The following is an 18,958-nucleotide window of genomic DNA, read 5'->3' as shown; positions in this document are numbered from 1 at the left end:
CTACAAGTTAAATGAATTTACTGCCTATTAGACTCTGTCAGGGCCTGCTTTATTATAAGAGTTGTTGCCCTTACGTTTTTTAATTTAAAGAATCACAGATTTTTAGAGACTATGCTGTGCTAGTAAATTTGGGTTTCACATGGTCAAAGAGGAGGTGCCCTGTGGAATTTCGAGCAAGTTGTTCTTGCGTATCAGAACAAAGAGCAAGAGGAAGCCAAGGCTAGGTTCTTGAGGATCTGAGCCTGGACGCCTGAGATCGTGGGGGAGGGGGATACAATGATCAGGGGCTGAACAACACCCCCGTAATGATGGCACTATACCAACACTCTCCGGAGGCCAAGGAGGTTTAGAATATGACTGGATCAAGGAAAAAGATCTGGTTTTAAAGAAAAGACACTGCTGCTACTTGGATGCAACAGAAACCATCCTTACACATTGATTCAAGCTATGTTTGTAGTTTTTTTTTTGTTTTTTTTTTTTTATTATTATTATTGGCGGCACGGTGGCGCAGTGGGTAGCGTTGCTGCCTCGCAGTTAGGAGACCTGGGTTCGCTTCCCGGGTCCTCCCTGCTTGGAGTTTACATGTTCTCCCCGTGTCTGCGTGGGTTTCCTCCGGGCGCTCCACTTTCCTCTCACAGTCCAAAGACATGCAGGTTAGGTGGATTGGTGATTCTAAATTGGCCCTAGTGTGTGCTTGGTGTGTGGGTGTGTTTGTGTGTGTCCTGTGGTAGGTTGGCACCCTGCCCGGGATTGGTTCCTGCCTTGTGCCCTGTGTTGGCTGGGATTGGCTCCAGCAGACCCCGTGACCCTGTGTTCGGATTCAGCGGGTTGGAAAATGGATTGATGGATTATTATTATTATTATTATAGTAAATGAATACATAAGCAGATTTTCTTCTATTAGTGTTTTGAAGACAACCCATTAATGTTTTATTAACTCCTTGGAGTATTACTTTATTACACTTAAAAATCTAAAATAAAGATTTATTGGAGAAAAACTTCAGTACAGAGTAATAAACATATTGAATGTAAAGGTGTACACACCCAGGATTTTTCCCATAGATGTCTATTCTGTTTTCTGGGTGGAAAAGATTTAGCATTACAAACCAAAGCAAAAACAAAAAAAAAACATGAGTAGAAGTAATTGCAGGTTTTTATTTTAACACTGAGTAAATAACCAACATTTCTGAGTAAAACTTGTGTTTTTGTCATACAAATGCCGCTCAATCAAACCATTGATCAGAAAAAAGCCTATTATGAAGATATAGCACCAACAAAATAGAAATTTATAAACTACCAGTTTTTCAGCCACAATGTAGCAGGTATGTACTAAATGCAAGCATTTTCAGCCTTAAGCTTTTCATTGTGATTGCAAATAAAGCAAAATGACCATTTTTGTTTTTTAACATATATTTGAAACATGCCTTTAGACCAGAGGTCCACAGTCACAGTCCTGGAGGACCGCAGTGGCTGCAGGTTTCCTTTCCAACTAGTTTCCTAATTAGAAGACAATCCTTGCTGATAATGAAACTTGGTATTTAAGTACTTGGTTTGTTAGTGCTTTCATTCATCTAAAAGAAATTCTAATTGCACTGTAGATTTTCATTCTCTGAGAACATTGTCCATGAAACAGATTTAAACATAATGGTCCTTCCAATTCCCCTCTCATTTATTTCAACACATTTTTAACACAGTAACTTCATTGTGTACATGCACAGATTTAAAAAGGAATCATGTTAGCTGGAGAGCTTCTGGTTATTGGTTATCTGTATTTCATTATTAACTAATGTGTGGTTAAGAAAACAGACAATTAAAAACTTAAATGCAACGGCTAAAAACTTAAATAGGCAATTGGGGGTTCTGAATTGTAACAGGCAAGATAACTAAAGTTAAGCCTAAAAAACGTATTGCTTTAGTAGTAAATAAATAGGTCCTAACTAAGAAAGTGGTTGAAGTGAAAACCTGCAGCACTGTGGACCTCCAGGACTGTAATTGAGGACCCCTGCTTTAGACTATTATGTAACGGTCAATTTACAAAAAACACCAGTGTGTTTGTTTTGTTGAGAATTATAATTCACAGATCGTATCCTAAGGAAACCTAATTCTTAGATGTGGGTGATGGCTCTGCTGTATTAAGGAAATACAGTGATACCTTGAGATACGACTTTAATTCGTTCCGTGACCGAGCTCTTAAGTCAAAATGCTTGTATCTCAAATTAATTTTCCCCATTGAAATTAATTGAAATGAGATTAATTCGTGCCAGCCCCCAAAAAACCACCCCAATTTTTTGTTAAATGTTTTCAACATAAGAAAAATGTATTTATAATGAACAAATATTGTATACAAACAAAATAAAACCTAATACATAAAAGAGAATCTAAAGAAATAAACAGACGTTGGCAAAGCCGATTAGCGTATTGTAATGTTTTTTTTTTTCTTTCACTTCACTTTTGCTTAACTTAATTTTGTTTTTTACTAGTTTTTTTCTTTTTTGCCACGCTTTCATCACTTTCATTCACAGGGCATTTCATTAGAAACCTGTCCAAGGAGCTTTGTTTAGTCCTCCCCTTTAGAATGTTTCTGAAATGAGTTAGGCAAGTGTCATTAAATAGCACGGCTGCATGTTAAGTTTCTTTTCGGTAAAGTCTGGCGTTAGGCAAGTGACATTAAATAGCGGCGCTGCAAGTTCAGTTTCATTTCAGTAAAGTTAGGCGTTAGTCAAGTGTCGTTAAATAGAGCCACTGTATGATCAGTTGTAATTTTTTCAGGGTGTTTATTTTCTTTAAAGTTCAAAACTTTTTCCCACATTGCAAACACTTCCTTTATCTCACTTTAAGAGATAAACTCCTCCGCGATACCGATCTCCTGCAGAACCTCCGTATGTTGCTGCGTATGTAGTTCCGTCAACTCCTCTGTCGTCGGTTCCTCGGAATGTGCGGGGACAAGCTCTTTGATGGCTCGTATTTCGAATTTTGGCTCGTAACTCAAGACAAAAAATCGACCTAGTGACGGCTCGTATCTCAAAAAACTCGTACATTGGGGCACTCGTATCTCAAGGTATCACTGTACCACTAGTTGCAAGATCTATCTAGCCATCCATCCATTATCCAACCCGCTATCTCCTAACTACAGGGTCACGGGGGGTCTGCTGGAGCCAATCCCAGCCAACACAGGACGCAAGGCAGGAACAAATCCCAGGCAGGGCGCCAGCCCACCTCAGTGCAAGATCTAGGAAAAGACAAAACTGTTTATCACAGAGTTTCTCATAATTGTAAATACATTTCACAAAGCTGTGCTTTCTCCAGATAGAACAATGAGCACAATTCCCAAATGCGTGGCTCCTTGTTCATTTTCATAACTGCCACACAGTGAATGTGTTGCTTCATCCAAAAAGTTGTACTGTCAGCCATCTGGGCACACTCTAAGTACAATCTCCACCATCACCTGTCCATTACACTGCAGGTTAATTAAATCCAAATAATTTTGGAATACTGTATTCACATTCTTGATATGGCAGATCATATAATAAAATTGTGTTTTGCTATCCTAAAAACACATACAAAGTGCTTAACACTAGAATTACTAAACCCTTAAAAAAAAAAAAAAAAAAAAAACTTGTAATCCCGGTCCACCTTAAATCTGTTCGCACTGCTCTGTCAGCGTCTTTTGTTTTGTAAATGTTTCGATAAGCACAAGCCACAAACAGCCTACTATCACACACCCCCCAGCCCGCTGCAGTAAGGGAAAAATTCTGTCTCGGCTCAAGCCTTGTTTATCTGTGAGTGAGGTACCTAGAGCTGTATAGGGTAAATAATCTTATCGTTATTTGCAACACATGCATTTCACTTGTGCTCCGTGTCTACAATGATATGTAAGTGTAGGATAACAGGAAATGCAAGAAATATTGAACACATACCTAAAGAACTGCTGACTCATATTCAAGAGGTCGTGGGTTTGAGCCCTCCCGTGTCCCAGAATAAACGTTCTGAGTAGTGATCTGCTCTTATTGTTATTATTATACAATAAAAACATACATTTGATTTGAGTCTGTAACAGTCGGTATAAATATATGATACTTGTAAAGGTGTTATATATAATATATAAATTATACAGTCATATGAAAAAGTTTGGGAACCCCTCTTAATTCTTTGGATTTTTGTTTATCATTGGCTGAGCTTTCTAAGTAGCAACTTCCTTTTATTATGTGACATTATGGAAACAGTAGTATTTCAGCAGTGACATTAAGTTTATTGGATTAGCAGAAAATATGCAATATACATCATAACAAAATTAGACAGGTGCATAAATTTAGGCACCCAACAGAGATATTACATCAACACTTAGTTGAGCCTCCTTTTGCAAATATAACAGCCTCTAGACGCCTCCTATAGCCTTTGATGAGTGTCTGGATTCTGGATGGAGGTATTTTTGACCATCCTTCCATACAAAATCTCTCCAGTTCAGTTAAATTTGATGGCTGCCGAGAATGGTCAGCCTGCTTCAAATCATCCCATAGATTTTCGATAATATTCAAGTCAGGGGACTGTGACGGCCATTCCAGAACATTATACTTCTCCCTCTGCATGAATGCATCTGTAAATTTTGAACTGTGTTTTGGGTCATTGTCTTGTTGGAATATCCAACCCCTTCGAACTAGGCACACAGCCCCACAGTATGATGAAACCTCCACCAAATTTGACAGTAGGCAGCAGGTGTTTTTCTTGGAATGCAGTGTTTTTCTTCCACCATGCAAAGCACTTTTTGTTATGACCAAATAACTCAATTTTTGTCTCATCAGTCCAAGGCGTGCAGGCTGAGAGGGTTTCCCAAACTTTTTCATATGACTGTGTGTGTGTATATATACAGTGTGTATGTATGTATGTATATATGTATGTATGTATATATATATATATATATATGTATGTATATATATATATATATATATATATATGTATGTATATATATATATATATATATATATATATATTCAGTTTTATTCACTCGGTCGCATTCATGCTCCCCCTGATCTGACAGTGCTGTTTTCAAATAAAGACGTGTTGTAAAAGAAGTGAACTCAGATGAGGATATATAAAAGCCAGATCGAATGTTATTTACCTTGATTTATTTACGCATCTTCCTTCAGCATAAAGTCACAAGTAGACTGCAGAGCTTCCTGTGTTTGAGTGACACGGGTATGCTGACAAAGTACATATGTTCTGAAGTGACTTTAGCTGCAGGTGGAAGCTCCTGTCACACCCTTCGCAACTGTGTTTGGTCTTTTTCAGGAAAAGATCCCATTTGCCCCATGTGAGAGAGACTTTCCGAGACTAAGGTCAAAAAGCTTATGAAACTGTTCCTTGACAAAGGCAGAACCATAGCAACAGTTGCGTGAAGTTTCCACCTACAGCTAAAGTCATTACAGTTTGCATGTACTTTGTCAGCATGCCTGAGTCGATCAAACACAGGAAGCGCTGCAGTTTACTTGTGACTTAACACTTTTGGAAGATATGTAAATAAATTAAGGTAAATTACATTCAATCTGGCTTTTATGTAAGTAACATATAAATGTTTTTATATAAAGACCATCATAAAACATGATCACAAACTGGACTTTGCATGATACCTTGGCAACCTCTGTAAGCCGTGCTGTTTCGTCGAAGGACAGGTGTGGGGCAGACTGACTGGTAAGATGACAACGGACCTCTTGCTGCATCCAAACGGTGCCAACTTTCGCCTTTACGCTTGGTGCAGCTGCGTTGTTCTTATGCATGAGTGGATGTTTCTTGTGGGGAGGGCTTCTATTCTTTCTCCGACGTAGAACCCTCATCCTCATCTGAGTTCACTTCTATTACAGCACATCTTTATTTGAAAACAGCCATGTCCAATCAGGGAGAGCGTGAACGCAACCGAGAAAATAAAACTGAATTTAAAAAAAAAAAAAACCGTTAACCTTTACAAGTAATATATAGTTACACCGGCTGTTAGCGACTCAAATCAAATGTGTGTTTTATTGTATAATAGTAACAATAAGAGCAGCTCACTACTCAAAATGTTTACTCTGGGACGCAGGAAGGCTTGAACCCGCGACCTCTTGAAAATGAGTCAGCAGTTTTTACCACTACCAAAAAAGTCATGACAATGAAGTACACTAACCTGATTTCTTTTTCTTCAGTTATAGTCATGAATAAAAGTGTACTTGTTCTGTTATATTTGAACATTTTGTGACAGTGCTTATTTTATATTTGGACTTCAGTCTTCACACATTATACACTTTTGTGTACAAAATTTTGTGGTTCGTAGTAAAACATGAAAAAAGTTTGTTTTTTAGGTATGTGTTCAACATTTCTCGCATTTCCTGTCATCCTACACTTACATAGATCTTTTAGACATGGAACACACATTAAAATGCATGTGTTCCAAATAATAATATATTATTTACCCTATACAGCTCCAGGTACCTTACTCCCTGATGAACAAGGCTTTAGCTGGGAGAGCTTTTTGCCCTTTCTGCTGCGGTTGGGGGGATGGGATAGGATGCTGCTTGTGCTTATCAACACATTTACAACACAAAAGACCCTGATGGAGAGGTGCAAACGTATATAAGGTGGGCCGGGTTTACGAGTTTTTTCGTAGGCTTTGGTAATTCTGGTGTTAAGCATGTTGCCACCCTTTAGGCTGTTAATTATCTTTTCTATAGCTTTGGGAGAAGGAAAAAAAGTTCTGTTCATTTTTTTACATTTTTTCCGTAGTAAGGAAAACTCTTATATAGGGCTGCAACTAATGATTATTTTGGTAGTCGACTAATCGTTCAATTTTTTTTTTTGATCAGTCACGATTATTTCATGCCTGACTATTTTGAAGCCTGCGACCTGTGGTTGCACATCCTGTTCTAGGCTCCAGTGCATGTCTTACCTCATCTGCTCACATCTGTCCACCTGTAAATGTCACCCTGATGTCTCTGCATTAACACAATTAAAATTAATAATAATCAAATTAAAATAACAACCAGTGAAACATATGAATTTGAAAATAATCAGATGTTTTTATATCAGTGTGACCATCACAATAAAAAAGAAATACATTAAACAATACAAACTAAAGTGCACGTATTCTTTAAACAAAAAAGTGCATTTAACTTAACCAAAAAATACATCGTTAAAACAGAAACGTTTTTCATATTTTAGTAATAAATGACAAAATATAGACAAACTATATAATGTGTAAAGCCTGAAGTGCAAAGATCAAATAATTACTTTCACTAAAGGTTCAAGGATGATACAGTAGCTTCTGTGGCGCAGCAGTAGGAATTGCTGACTTATAATCAAGAGTCCCCCGGTTCAATCCTGACTGCCTCGTATATTTTCCGTTTTGAGTAGTGAGTTGCTCTTATTGTTAATATTATACAATAAACACATACCTTTGATTTGCGTCTGTAACAGCCACTGTAAATGTATAGTACTTGTAAAGTTACCTTTTTTTTTTCACTTTTATTCTCTAAGTCATGATCACAATACGTACTACCGCTCCCCCCAGGGATCTGACGCTGTTACTTTTTATCTGAAACTGGGAATAACTGTAGATGTGAGTGGTGTTTTGAGACAATCGAACTGGAAATTCTCTGATCTGGATGGATAAAAGCTGACACACAAACGCTGGCGAATCTGCCTTATTCTTATCTCATTGTCACTTGATTTTTTTTATTCAGTTTTATTGAGTGTTCCTGCTTAAGCTGAATTAGTATGCACCTTATGGCCCATGATGTCAAAGCCACACTGACAAAAAAAAAAACAGACATAGGTATATATAATATTTGGAATTATTCATTTTATGACCTTATAGTACATTTCAGAAAACATTGTGGCACGAATACATTATTTTTCATATTATTCATATTCATTCACATACCTTCTTGCGGTTGTAATCAGTGACCGTGTTTCCCCCCCCCCCCCAACCTTTCCCAGTCTGCACAGGACTCCAGGACATGCAGAGGAAAGAATGTTCCTCTGCAAGGTGAGCCATGAACGCTCTTTTTTTTCCCTCAGTGGACCCCGTACATGCCTTGCACAGTACATGTACTTTGATCAACATTTTGAAGAAATCATTGTATGACCTGAATAGTACCAATCAGAAAACATCATCACACTAATAAAATATTTGAAAACGAACAGATCGGGTGTAAATTTGTTACTTGTAAAAGTTAGCTTTTTTCACTTTTATTTTCTCAGTCTCATTCACACTCTCCCTCCCCTCCTGATCTGACCCTAACTAACTAACTAACAGCGCCAGCATAAATTCTCAAGAGACAGTGGCATCACAGCTCCACGATGCTTATGTTTCAGATGCTCATGCATCATGGTGGTGCTGCCGTGAAAAGAAAGCTCCGCTTTGCATAATCTGCATTCAACTTTTTTTTCTTTTTTGGTGTAGTGCTCCCACACTTTAGAAAGTTTCTGTCTCAGTTTTTTTCCATCTTCTTCCCCCTCCTCTATTCAACTCGCCATTGCAACCACGTTTATTTTCCTCTTCATTCTTCTTCTTCTCAGACATCCTTTCTTCATTAGTAGGACTGTGTGCAGTCTTGACAAACAATAATAAACGATACTGCACCCAGACATTTATGTAGTGCATTGCAGTTACAAAAACCAATGTGGTTCTTTGTGACTGGAGCCTCTGTTGAAGGTTCTGTTTATGACGCGTCGACAATAAAAAAATCTGCGTCGATGTCGTTGATTACGTCGACTAATCATTGCAGCCCTACTCTTATAAGAGCATTATTTAAGATATACTGATTTAATAGATAATTAAAATAATGGTGTACATTATTGGTATCATTTGTGCTTTTTTGCAAAAATGAACATTAGTTATTTTTCAATCAGTAATCCATTTGAATTGAGGTTGATTCTGGGTCAAATAAATACATTCAAAATATTTTTTTATAAACTTCTCTTTTTCACATTAAAAGGAATGAAGGAAATATCTATACTTTTTTTTTATCCTCTATCACCTGTTTTTAAAAGGAATTATGTTGATTTCAGGTTGTCGGAAGCATGGATGGGCATCCTAGTCGATACTGTGCAACAGTGCGAGTTCAGCAGCATAGACAAGAGATTATTCAGGACTTAGCTACCATGGTGAGAGAACTTCTTATCCAGTTTTACAAGGCAACACGTTTTAAACCAACACGCATTATTTTCTATCGTGATGGAATATCTGAAGGACAGTTTCATCAGGTAATTAAGAACTTTGGTTTATTCTTGAACTTTTTAAATTAAATTATGACTGTTTATTTTGAGCAGGATAGGCACAAATTAATAATAATAATACATTTTATTTATATAGCGCCTTTCCCATGCTCATGCAATTAAACAAAATTGGCTAATTCCACAGTCAATCAATTTATTTGATGTAAGGCTGGAGACATCACAGCCATGTTTTTCTACAGAAAAGTTCAAGGTCATTGTTTTTACCTTTTCCTAAAGAGGTACAGGTTTTAATGTGTCTTTGGGACCAACATGTATCCTTGAGAGGTGCAGGATTAAGTAAGAAACAGCAAAACAATGGTATTCTGTGAAAGCAATTATGTAAAATCTGAGTGATTGTTAAATGGAGTGGTTTCAGAAGTCTGCTCAAGCATAACAGTGCAGAAACTAAAATTAAAATAGTCTTCCTACTGGTTTTGACAATGGAAACAATGCATTTAAAACAGCATTTATAAGCCAAATGCAGCTTGTTTTTTGAAAGTTCCATTGTGATGTAAAGTGCAAAAGGAAATGACTGAAACATGATGCTAATCTTAAAAGTAATGTAAAGCAAGTAAACTGATTCAGCAGATGAAATTGAGAAAAGCAGTCTCCCAGTTCCTGCCGCTGAAAAACATCCCCACAGCATGATGCTGCCACCACTATGCTTCATTGTAGGGATGGTGCCAGATTTCCTCCGAACGTGACGCCTGGCATTCACACCAAAGAGTTCAATCTTTGTCTCATCAGACTAGAGAATTTTCTTTCTCATGGTCTGAGAGTCCTTCAGGTGCCTTTTGGCAAACTCCAGGCCTTTTGCTAAGGAGTGGCTTCCGTCTGGCCACTCTACCATACAAGCCTGATTGGTGGATTGCTGCAGAGATGGTTGTCCTTCTGGAAGGTTCTCCTCTCTCCACAGAGGACCTCTGGAGCTCTGACAGAGTGACCATCGGGTTCTTGGTCACCTCCCTGACTAAGGCCCTTCTCCCCCGATCACTCAGTTTAGATGGCCGGCCAGCTCTAGGAAGAGTCCTGGTGGTTTCGAACTTCTTCCAGTTACGGATGATGGAGGCCACTGTGTTCCAAATCATGTCCAGTCAACTGAATTTACCACAGGTGGACTCCAATTAAGCTGCAGAAACATCTCAAGGATGATCAGGGGAAACAGGATGCACCTGAGCTCAATTTTGAGCTTCACGGCAAAGGCTGTGAATACTTATGTACATGTGCTTTCTCAATTTTTTTATTTTTAATAAATTTGCAAAAACCTCAAGTAAACTTTTTTCACGTTGTCATTATGGGGTGTTGTGTGTAGAATTCTGAAGAAAAAAATCAATTTAATCCATTTTGGAACAAGGCCGTAATATAACAAAATGTGGAAAAAGTGATGCGCTGTGAATACTTTCCGGATGCATTGTATTTAGTGGTTGCCACAGCGGATCACCCATCTCTTTTACATCATTTTCTACCATACCAACTGCCTTCATGTCCTCCCTCACCACATCCATAAACCTCTTCGGCCTTCCTCTTTTCCTCTTGCCTGGCAGTTCCATCCTCAACATTCTTTCCCCAATGTACACCTTATCTTTCCTCTGCACACGCCCAAACCATCTCATATATGCTTCTTTTATTTTTTCACCAAACTGTTATAACTGTGTTGTCTCTCTAATATACTTATTCCTAATCCTGCCTACCATGTTACTCCAAGGAAAAATCATCGTATCTTCAACTCTGCCACTTCCAGCTCTGCCTACTGTCTTTTTGTCAGTGTTACTATCTTTAAACCATTTATTTAATTGAATAGACATTTCATGGGAAGAAATATAAAACTACTGCTGGGCACCTCAGGAGAAATGTACACTTCATTGTTTTTTTATGCTATTTTTGTTAATACGTATGGTAATATTAATCACAGAAAAGCATTGTATTGAATTATATAATGTCAGGTCAATTTATTGCTTTCTGTGTTCAACATGGTATAATTTGTGATATATAAAAATGTTACTGTAGTATCACAAAAATAAACTACAAAATCCTTGTTAATCATATTCTCATGTTAATGTTTTGACAACTTGATATCACAATCAAAACTAGAAAATTGTTATATTAAATGCTATTCATATAGGAAAACTAATACATTCATTTTAGATAAGTTTTTCCTTTCTTTTTTTTATATTTGGGCTTTTCATTTTTTAGTAGAATTGGTCATACGGTTTCAAACCATATGACCAATGACAGCTGCAGTTAGAATGTGTAACAGGAGCTATCATTGGCTTAATGTAGAGGATTTAATCTGAGAACCCAAACAAGAAAATTGCTGCAATGCAAAATGAGGATTATCATCATCATAACGGCAGAGCCATAAATAGACAAATAGCCATATAGAGTAGTTATTATTATTATTATTAACAGTAAAAAAAACTTTAATTTCAAGTGCATTTCTCACTTGACACTTTGACAGTGTCTACATGCCTAAATGCATTGAGTTGCTGCCGTGTGATTGCCTGATTTAGATGTTTGCGTTAACAATCACATAATAAAGTGGCTAGTAAGTACATATACCTAATCCTGCTTACTCTGCTTTAGCAACTCTCTGAAAACACAGTGTCAGTTCATTTCATTTTGACATTTCAGATTATTGACGCAGTTCCTTAACCTTTCAATCTCATTTGTCATTCCCTACTTTTTTTGGTTAATATCCTTGCTATCACTCATCTCAGTTTGATTGTTTCACAGGTTGTGAGAGGGAAGGTGGCATCACGGATAATATTTTTTTGTTTATTTTTGTGCCATAGAAATGAAAGCTGTCTGTGATGAGTTAACGGCATTGGTTCACGAGCTAAATAAAGGGCTGTATATAATTCACACTTAGACTAACTCCGCTAACTTTACTGCACAGTCACATGGCAACCCATCACAAAAATGTCCACGGCCCAGTTTTGAAACTACGCTTTCAAATACACTGATCAGGACTGCAACCATTAATTGTTGCAAGAACTAGAAAACATAAAACAATGGAAAATAAGGGGACAATAAGGAGGCACTTAGGGGGGCTCGAGGTGGGAGGGGGCCTGTGGGATTTACCACACACTCCAGTGAGGAATGGCAGTAGTATTGACATACTGCAAGAAACAATTGAGACTGTGCAAATTCCAAATTGGCATGGCCTTAGTCTGGAGCTTCAGATACTACATGTGGATATCTGAAAAATCATTTCCCTTGTTTAAATTCTGATACAATGTCAATTATTTGTGATTTACTAAAGATATATTCCTTCTTTTTTGACCATAAAATGTATCGAAAAGCCAAATGGCTATGTTGAGAGATTGAGAAAGTTAATTATTTTAAAATGTAAATGGATAAATGGTTAACTGTTGCTGATTTAAAATATAGTTTGCTATGAAATGGAGTGTACATACAGTATGAGTTTAAGGAAAGCACTGTATTCCAAGTCGAACGTTTGCTATATAATTACTGATTTTTATACTTTGCTATTGTATTTATTTTCAGTATGTGTGCAGTCTGTTTTTTTTTTTTAAGAAGGAAAAATAAACTTTTTGGTTTCTGCAGGTGCTTCATTATGAGCTGCTTGCAATTCGTGAAGCCTGCATTAAGTTGGAAAAGGATTACCAACCTGGTATTACTTTCATAGTTGTGCAGAAACGCCATCATACCCGGCTCTTTTGTATGGATAGGAATGAAAGAGTAAGAGAAATTTTCTATGCTTTGTTATTAATTTAACAAACTTTCAATAAAAATAGCTAAAAATGAAAGATACTATATGTGTTTATTTTCTTTTTGTTGTAAATTTCTATTTACCTTCAACCTTGTTTATTGTCTTTCTTAATTACTTTGATTCTTAAACTTCAGAAGTAATTCACTACTCTCTTTCTTGGGGGTCATGATCTCCTTTCTCTTGAACTGAGTAATTTAAAACTATTTATTTCTGTATTCATAATAAAGCTGGCTTTTCCAGTAGTGAACATAAAATATTATGAAGACAGAATTGCCTAAATTCATTAAACAGGATTCTTGTAATTTATGTCTATACAAATAAGCTTTTTTTTATTTCTTCAAATAATATTAACTTAAAATCGTTACATTCAATTTGATTCTTAAAATTTGCTGATGCATTTGTAGGTTGGAAAGAGTGGTAACATACCTGCAGGCACCACTGTTGACACCAAAATTACTCACCCCTCAGAGTTTGATTTCTACTTATGTAGCCATGCTGGCATTCAGGTAGGTTCTTATTCCCACTGAATAAGCAGTTCCAGATTGAAGTCATTTCCTAAATATATTCTATAAAAGAGTGACAACATTGTTTTTGTGTCTGAATTTTGACAGAGAATAACACAAGGCAAAAATCAGTGTTCTTGCAACTTTGTTACTTCATTTGTTACAGAGCCTTTGCATTGTAATTTGCTTTGTTGAAAGTTTTCTTTTTGCTTAACTACAAACGCTTTATAGATGCCAGATAGTAAATATGGCTGTGGTGCCCCTCTTACTTAAACCTGACAAACTGTGAATTACACATTTATCATGTAAGGCTTTGTGGGTTATTTCTTATGCACAGTTTGAGAGTTATAAAGAATTTGAAGTTATACCTTCAGATGGTTTCATAATGAAGTGTCACAGGTTTCTTCCAAAGCCAGTAAGTGACCTATTATAATTATTCTATCTTAAGACACATCAGCTGTAGTTGGGTTTTACTGCTTTAATTTTTGACTGAATAATCTTCAAATCAAAATTTTTTTTTCCTGCCAACAAGAGTAATCAGAGTATGGCGGAAGTGTGAGTTCCTTTATATTACTATTATGGTAACAGCTTTAAGCCAACCCAGATATTTGTGGTTATTAATACCAACATTATGTATTACTGCTGTACTTGAACAAGTAGACTGTTAATACTTTGTATGTTTTGGAGAAAATAATCTTGGGTGAGTCTTGGCATAATTATAATTAATTTTTGTGCAGGGAACAAGTCGACCATCTCATTACCATGTACTGTGGGATGACAACCATTTTTCTTCAGACGAACTACAGGTCCTTACTTACCAGCTGTGCCACACCTATGTGCGTTGCACACGCTCTGTTTCTATCCCAGCGCCTGCTTATTACGCACACCTGGTAGCATTCCGGGCACGATATCACCTTGTTGATAAGGAGCATGACAGGTAAATCTGTTTTTAAAGGTTACGAAGATAAACATGCTAGTCCCCTCTTATAAAACCAGGCCAAAATCATATCAGTATTTTACAATGTCCATTACTTCAACATTACTGTATTTGCTGTGTGTTTGACTTTTGTTAACATACTTTTTTTCTTTTTTTTTTTTTAACTGTTCCTTGAGTTTCCCTCTATTTCTGAATCTGCTTATTCCCATTACATGTTTTTATTTACTGAACTATGCAAAAGTTTTAACATTTTGGAAACACTAATGTGATGAGCAAGCAGTTATAATTTGCTATACCAGTAAATATTGTAAAGTTTATCTCTGTTGAATTATTATATTGGTAAATTATGTTAAGGATTTGGGGTTATTTTTGAACATCTTAAAAAATAATTACAACTTCTAAAAAGCATTAGTGTAGAATTTGAGCTAAAGAATAGAGGTACAATTTACAGCCATCATTTAAAATCAATTAATAATTTATATATTTTCATTTTATTAGACACAGCCAAAAGAAATGTATTTCAAATTTATAATGTGTTTCTTCTTTTAATGGGTAAAAATTAAAAACACTTGATTTGTATGTTTTTGTTTTTTTTTTGTTTGTTTTTTTTGTTTTGTTTTAGTCATATGCCTTCTTCAGTAAAACAATTATGGAGAATGGTGTAGTTGTCTGTCATAGACTGAACCGGTACTTGTGTTAAGCTTTTTATTTAGTACATTTTTCTTTTTTTTCAACTATGTAAAGTTCTATGTTTTGGGTGGTTGTGAAGCAGCTGTCTTACTTATTTGAGAAAGAAAAAAAATATTTCCAATGGTGGTAATCTGGTTACTCAGAGGAATATTTTATATTATTTATATATTCATTTATTCATTTATTTTGTAGTGCCGAAGGAAGCCATACATCAGGACAAAGCAATGGGAGGGATCAGCAGGCTTTGGCAAAGGCAGTTCAAATTCACCAGGACACTCTCCGCACAATGTATTTTGCATGATTTATGTAAGAAAACCAATGAGGGTTTGCAAAAATGTAAACTGTAGGTTGCTGAACAGAACTGGGCGTAGATCTGACCATCTGCACTTTCAAATATGCCACATATATTTATATACATACATTTACTTTTTTAAAATTTTGAAAATACCACCCAGGCAGTGGCCTCAGCACTCAAATGTGTCATGCATTAACAGTTGAAAGGGTATGGAGTTTGAGGATTTCTTAGTGTGTGTTTTTTATATATGTACAGTATATATTTTTTTTATTGTTTTAGTTTCAAAATTGAAAAAAATGCTCAGGATACAGATTCATAATGTTGTACTAAACTTTACAGAGCAGTATTTTTGTAAGGTAGTTTAATCTGCTGAGTCCTGCTGCTTTTGTATATGGATGAAATGTAGTCTTGTGCTTTATAGGGAAAAGTGAAGTTGTCTGCCAAAGCATTGTTATGTTTGTTTACTAGTAGTGCCACATTAAGACTGTATTTTGCTAGTACTGTGTAGAAACATATAGTTGCAAACTGAAGTCTCATCCTACAATCCTTTGGTTTGTAAAGGTTAGTCAAATTAGCCATTATACTATAAATCACTACTGCACTTTTTACTGAACTATTGACTTCCAACATTGCTGCATTGTATTTGCTTTTAGTTGTCTCCATTTGAGTATAGCCAGTTGTAACATTTCCAACAATTAAAATAGATTTAGAATTGCCTTTTCTTTCATGGGCAATGTGGCACAATCACAATTTAGTTATCTAGATATTACACATGTGTATACTCCATTGTGTAATTATATTACACAATATCTTTGTTTATACGTAAGATTTCATGTCTTCAGGTTTCAATTTCTTTATTATTTTACATTGTCTCCAGTGAGTCTTTTTTAATAAGAGCTATTGTAGAGATGTCATAACTGCACCTCATTTTTATTTTTTTTTAAACTACACACATTAATTGCTGTTCTAAATAAGTTTTGTATTTCATGCTGTTAAAATTCCTGCGTCAAATGCCGTTTCATATAATCATATTTTAAATTCTGTCTTTCAGTGGATTAGTAGTTTACAGGGAAATTAAAGATGATCAATCCATATGACATATTCTAAATTTAATCATGAACAAAATTTTAGACAGTCTCCTACCCCGTTAAACTGATCAGTAAACCAGGCCTAATGTGACTGAGCATTGGATTATAATACTTTAATTTATTTACTGGCATAAGTAGCTAATGCTTTTTTTTTTTTTTTTTTTTTTTAAGAATTAGATATGCTTTCTCCTGTTTACATTTTTTCTTAAAACTTCGTTACTATTTGGAGAAAAAGGGCCTAATGCCATGATAAAGCTACACAGAGGCAGCTCCACAGATAATTCAGGTGTTTTATTTTCTCTCACAAAACCTCCCCAAGAATATTGTATTTTACAGTCTGGTAGGCTAAATGGGTAATCATTTTAATAGGTGTTTCCCAATTTTTGTTTCTGAATCTACATATTTTCTTTTGAGGGCTAGAGCAATATATCAGTTTATGACAGAGTAGCACTTTCATATTTTTTACATTCCTTTCATTAATTATTTAAACTGATTTAAAGCGTACCAGTTCCTATTTACTCTTTGAGGAATTCCCTTTCTTTGTGAACAGTTTTATAATATATGAAACCTTTATTGCGGTGACTAGGTTTTTGCACTGAAAAATACCTTTGTAGTTTAACACTTTATTTAAAATTCTGTATATTGAATTGTTTGCTCTGTTGATAATTAGCTGATTTGAATAAGCCGAAAAGGCAACATTAAACAAAAAAGTCAAACATTTTAACAAAGCTTAATGAGCTGCAACAAATGAGTTTCTAGCACTAGAGATAATAGGTTTTCATTTAATGCAGAATTGTACAGTGGTGGTTTCTGTGCTCATTACTAACTAGGTGTTGCCAAATGCAGCACCACATGTCTCGATCTGAATTGTTTTTTTTAAGAAGTTTACGTTCTTATCCAAGTAAAAGTACTACTTAATAGTACTCCCAAATTAAGCTAAAGATTATTTTTATATTTTGAAAGTGTATATTCATTGAAGTGCTAGAAATATCACAAATGTACTTTCAAATGCTTTTGTACACCTGTGCAAAGCCCAGAAAGTGCCTTAAATAATGATTTATATAATGCAAGAATAGGTTCCTGTTTATGTAAATATACTGCTAATTAGCACCTTGTTTATTGTTCATTAACGAAATTACATTTTTTAAATATTATTATAATGCATTTAGCAATGTTTCTATTTAAAATCCTTAACTAAAATTTCTACCTCTGTTTATTATCATAATGGCTCTAGTTTTTTTTTTTTTTTTTTTTGCAGTAATCAGGTTTGGATTTGCATAGACTCACTATATAGGTTTCTTTTTCGAATTCAGTCTTTATTTTTTGGTTCACAATGTCCCTTGATTCTTCATTGTAAAAGTGAGAAAACTGCAAAATTTACAAGCATTGAAAAGTGAAATGCTTTACTTAGTTTGCCAAATTCATATAATGAAAATAGTTATATGCAATAGCTTTCCTTTCTGTTTACAAGATGCAATACTCTTTAAAAGGTACGAAGCAACAAAATAAAGTTAGCCAATGCCTACCTGCAGTTCTTAATGACAATTACATTTTGTTGGTGCAGATATGGAGTTTTCTTCAGCCTGAGCATTTCTAAAGTGTTGTGCTCTTAGTCTCATAATTTGAATGTATTTAATACATTGAAAAATACCATAATCTAAATCATTGATTTAATTTATTTTCTTTAACCATAAACACACTTTATGGTAGACCATGCACCGTACATAGTGACTAACTAATTTTATAATAATTAGCCATGTGTATATATTTTGCCTATGCATATGTGTGTGCTATATGCGTGTATAAATGCATTTTAAGTGCCATTGAATAAGCCATTATACTCATTATCTCATTATACTCTGTGATTTTTAGTTTACTTTGAAATTTACATTTATACTAAAAAACAAAGATGATTTAGCCAGTAACTTTTCTTCCTCCATTTCAAAGTTTTTTTGTTTTTTTCAGCTTCTGTCTTTTTATCACCCTCCTTCTTTTACTCATTCTGAGATCTGTTAATTATTATAGTAAATTTTCTTTTACCAAATGTAATATTTTTTATCAGGGTTGTTACATAAATAGTTTACTTTTCTGTCAGTTCACTTTTCTAAAGCATTTTGATTATTTTATCCTTTCTATTAATTCCTCAGTTTGCTATTTTTAGAAGATAAATAAACACCAGTATTTTCAATATTTGGGCATGTTTACATTTGTATTATACTCTTTCTAAATTGATCTAAATGTTTGAGTTTTGCACTTTACTAGTTTGTGAAACTAGCGGTTTCTGTTAAGCTACACTGTGAATTGAGCATAGATGGTAATTAAGCTTGAGCGTTGTTTCAGAATCTGAACAGAACTTGACAAATCCATGCTAGGGTGATCAGTGCGCAATTTTTCTGAGCCAGATACAATTATGGAATAGCATGTTACAAAAGGGAAGCTGGTAGTAAGAGTTGATGCGTACTGTACCTTA

The 18,958-nt window shown here is 35.3% G+C and overlaps 1 protein-coding gene across 1 annotated transcript in view; it reads left to right on the top strand.

Moving 5' to 3' along the window:
- Positions 1-17,118, top strand: part of ago2 (argonaute RISC catalytic component 2) — a 77,044-nt gene extending 59,926 nt beyond the window's left edge. The window contains exons 15-19 of the mRNA XM_028818065.2: positions 9,036-9,230; positions 12,810-12,944; positions 13,380-13,481; positions 14,216-14,415; positions 15,298-17,118. Coding sequence (XP_028673898.1) covers positions 9,036-9,230; positions 12,810-12,944; positions 13,380-13,481; positions 14,216-14,415; positions 15,298-15,406 — 741 coding nt within the window. The 3' untranslated portion in view covers positions 15,407-17,118. The remainder of the gene's footprint in view (positions 1-9,035; positions 9,231-12,809; positions 12,945-13,379; positions 13,482-14,215; positions 14,416-15,297) is intronic.
- Positions 17,119-18,958: the final 1,840 nt, after the last annotated feature.

Source organism: Erpetoichthys calabaricus, chromosome 13 (assembly GCF_900747795.2).
Source record: "Erpetoichthys calabaricus chromosome 13, fErpCal1.3, whole genome shotgun sequence".
Lineage (NCBI taxonomy): Eukaryota > Metazoa > Chordata > Cladistia > Polypteriformes > Polypteridae > Erpetoichthys > Erpetoichthys calabaricus.
Note: the sequence above shows the minus strand (reverse complement) of the source record. Positions and strands in the feature narration are given on the sequence as shown.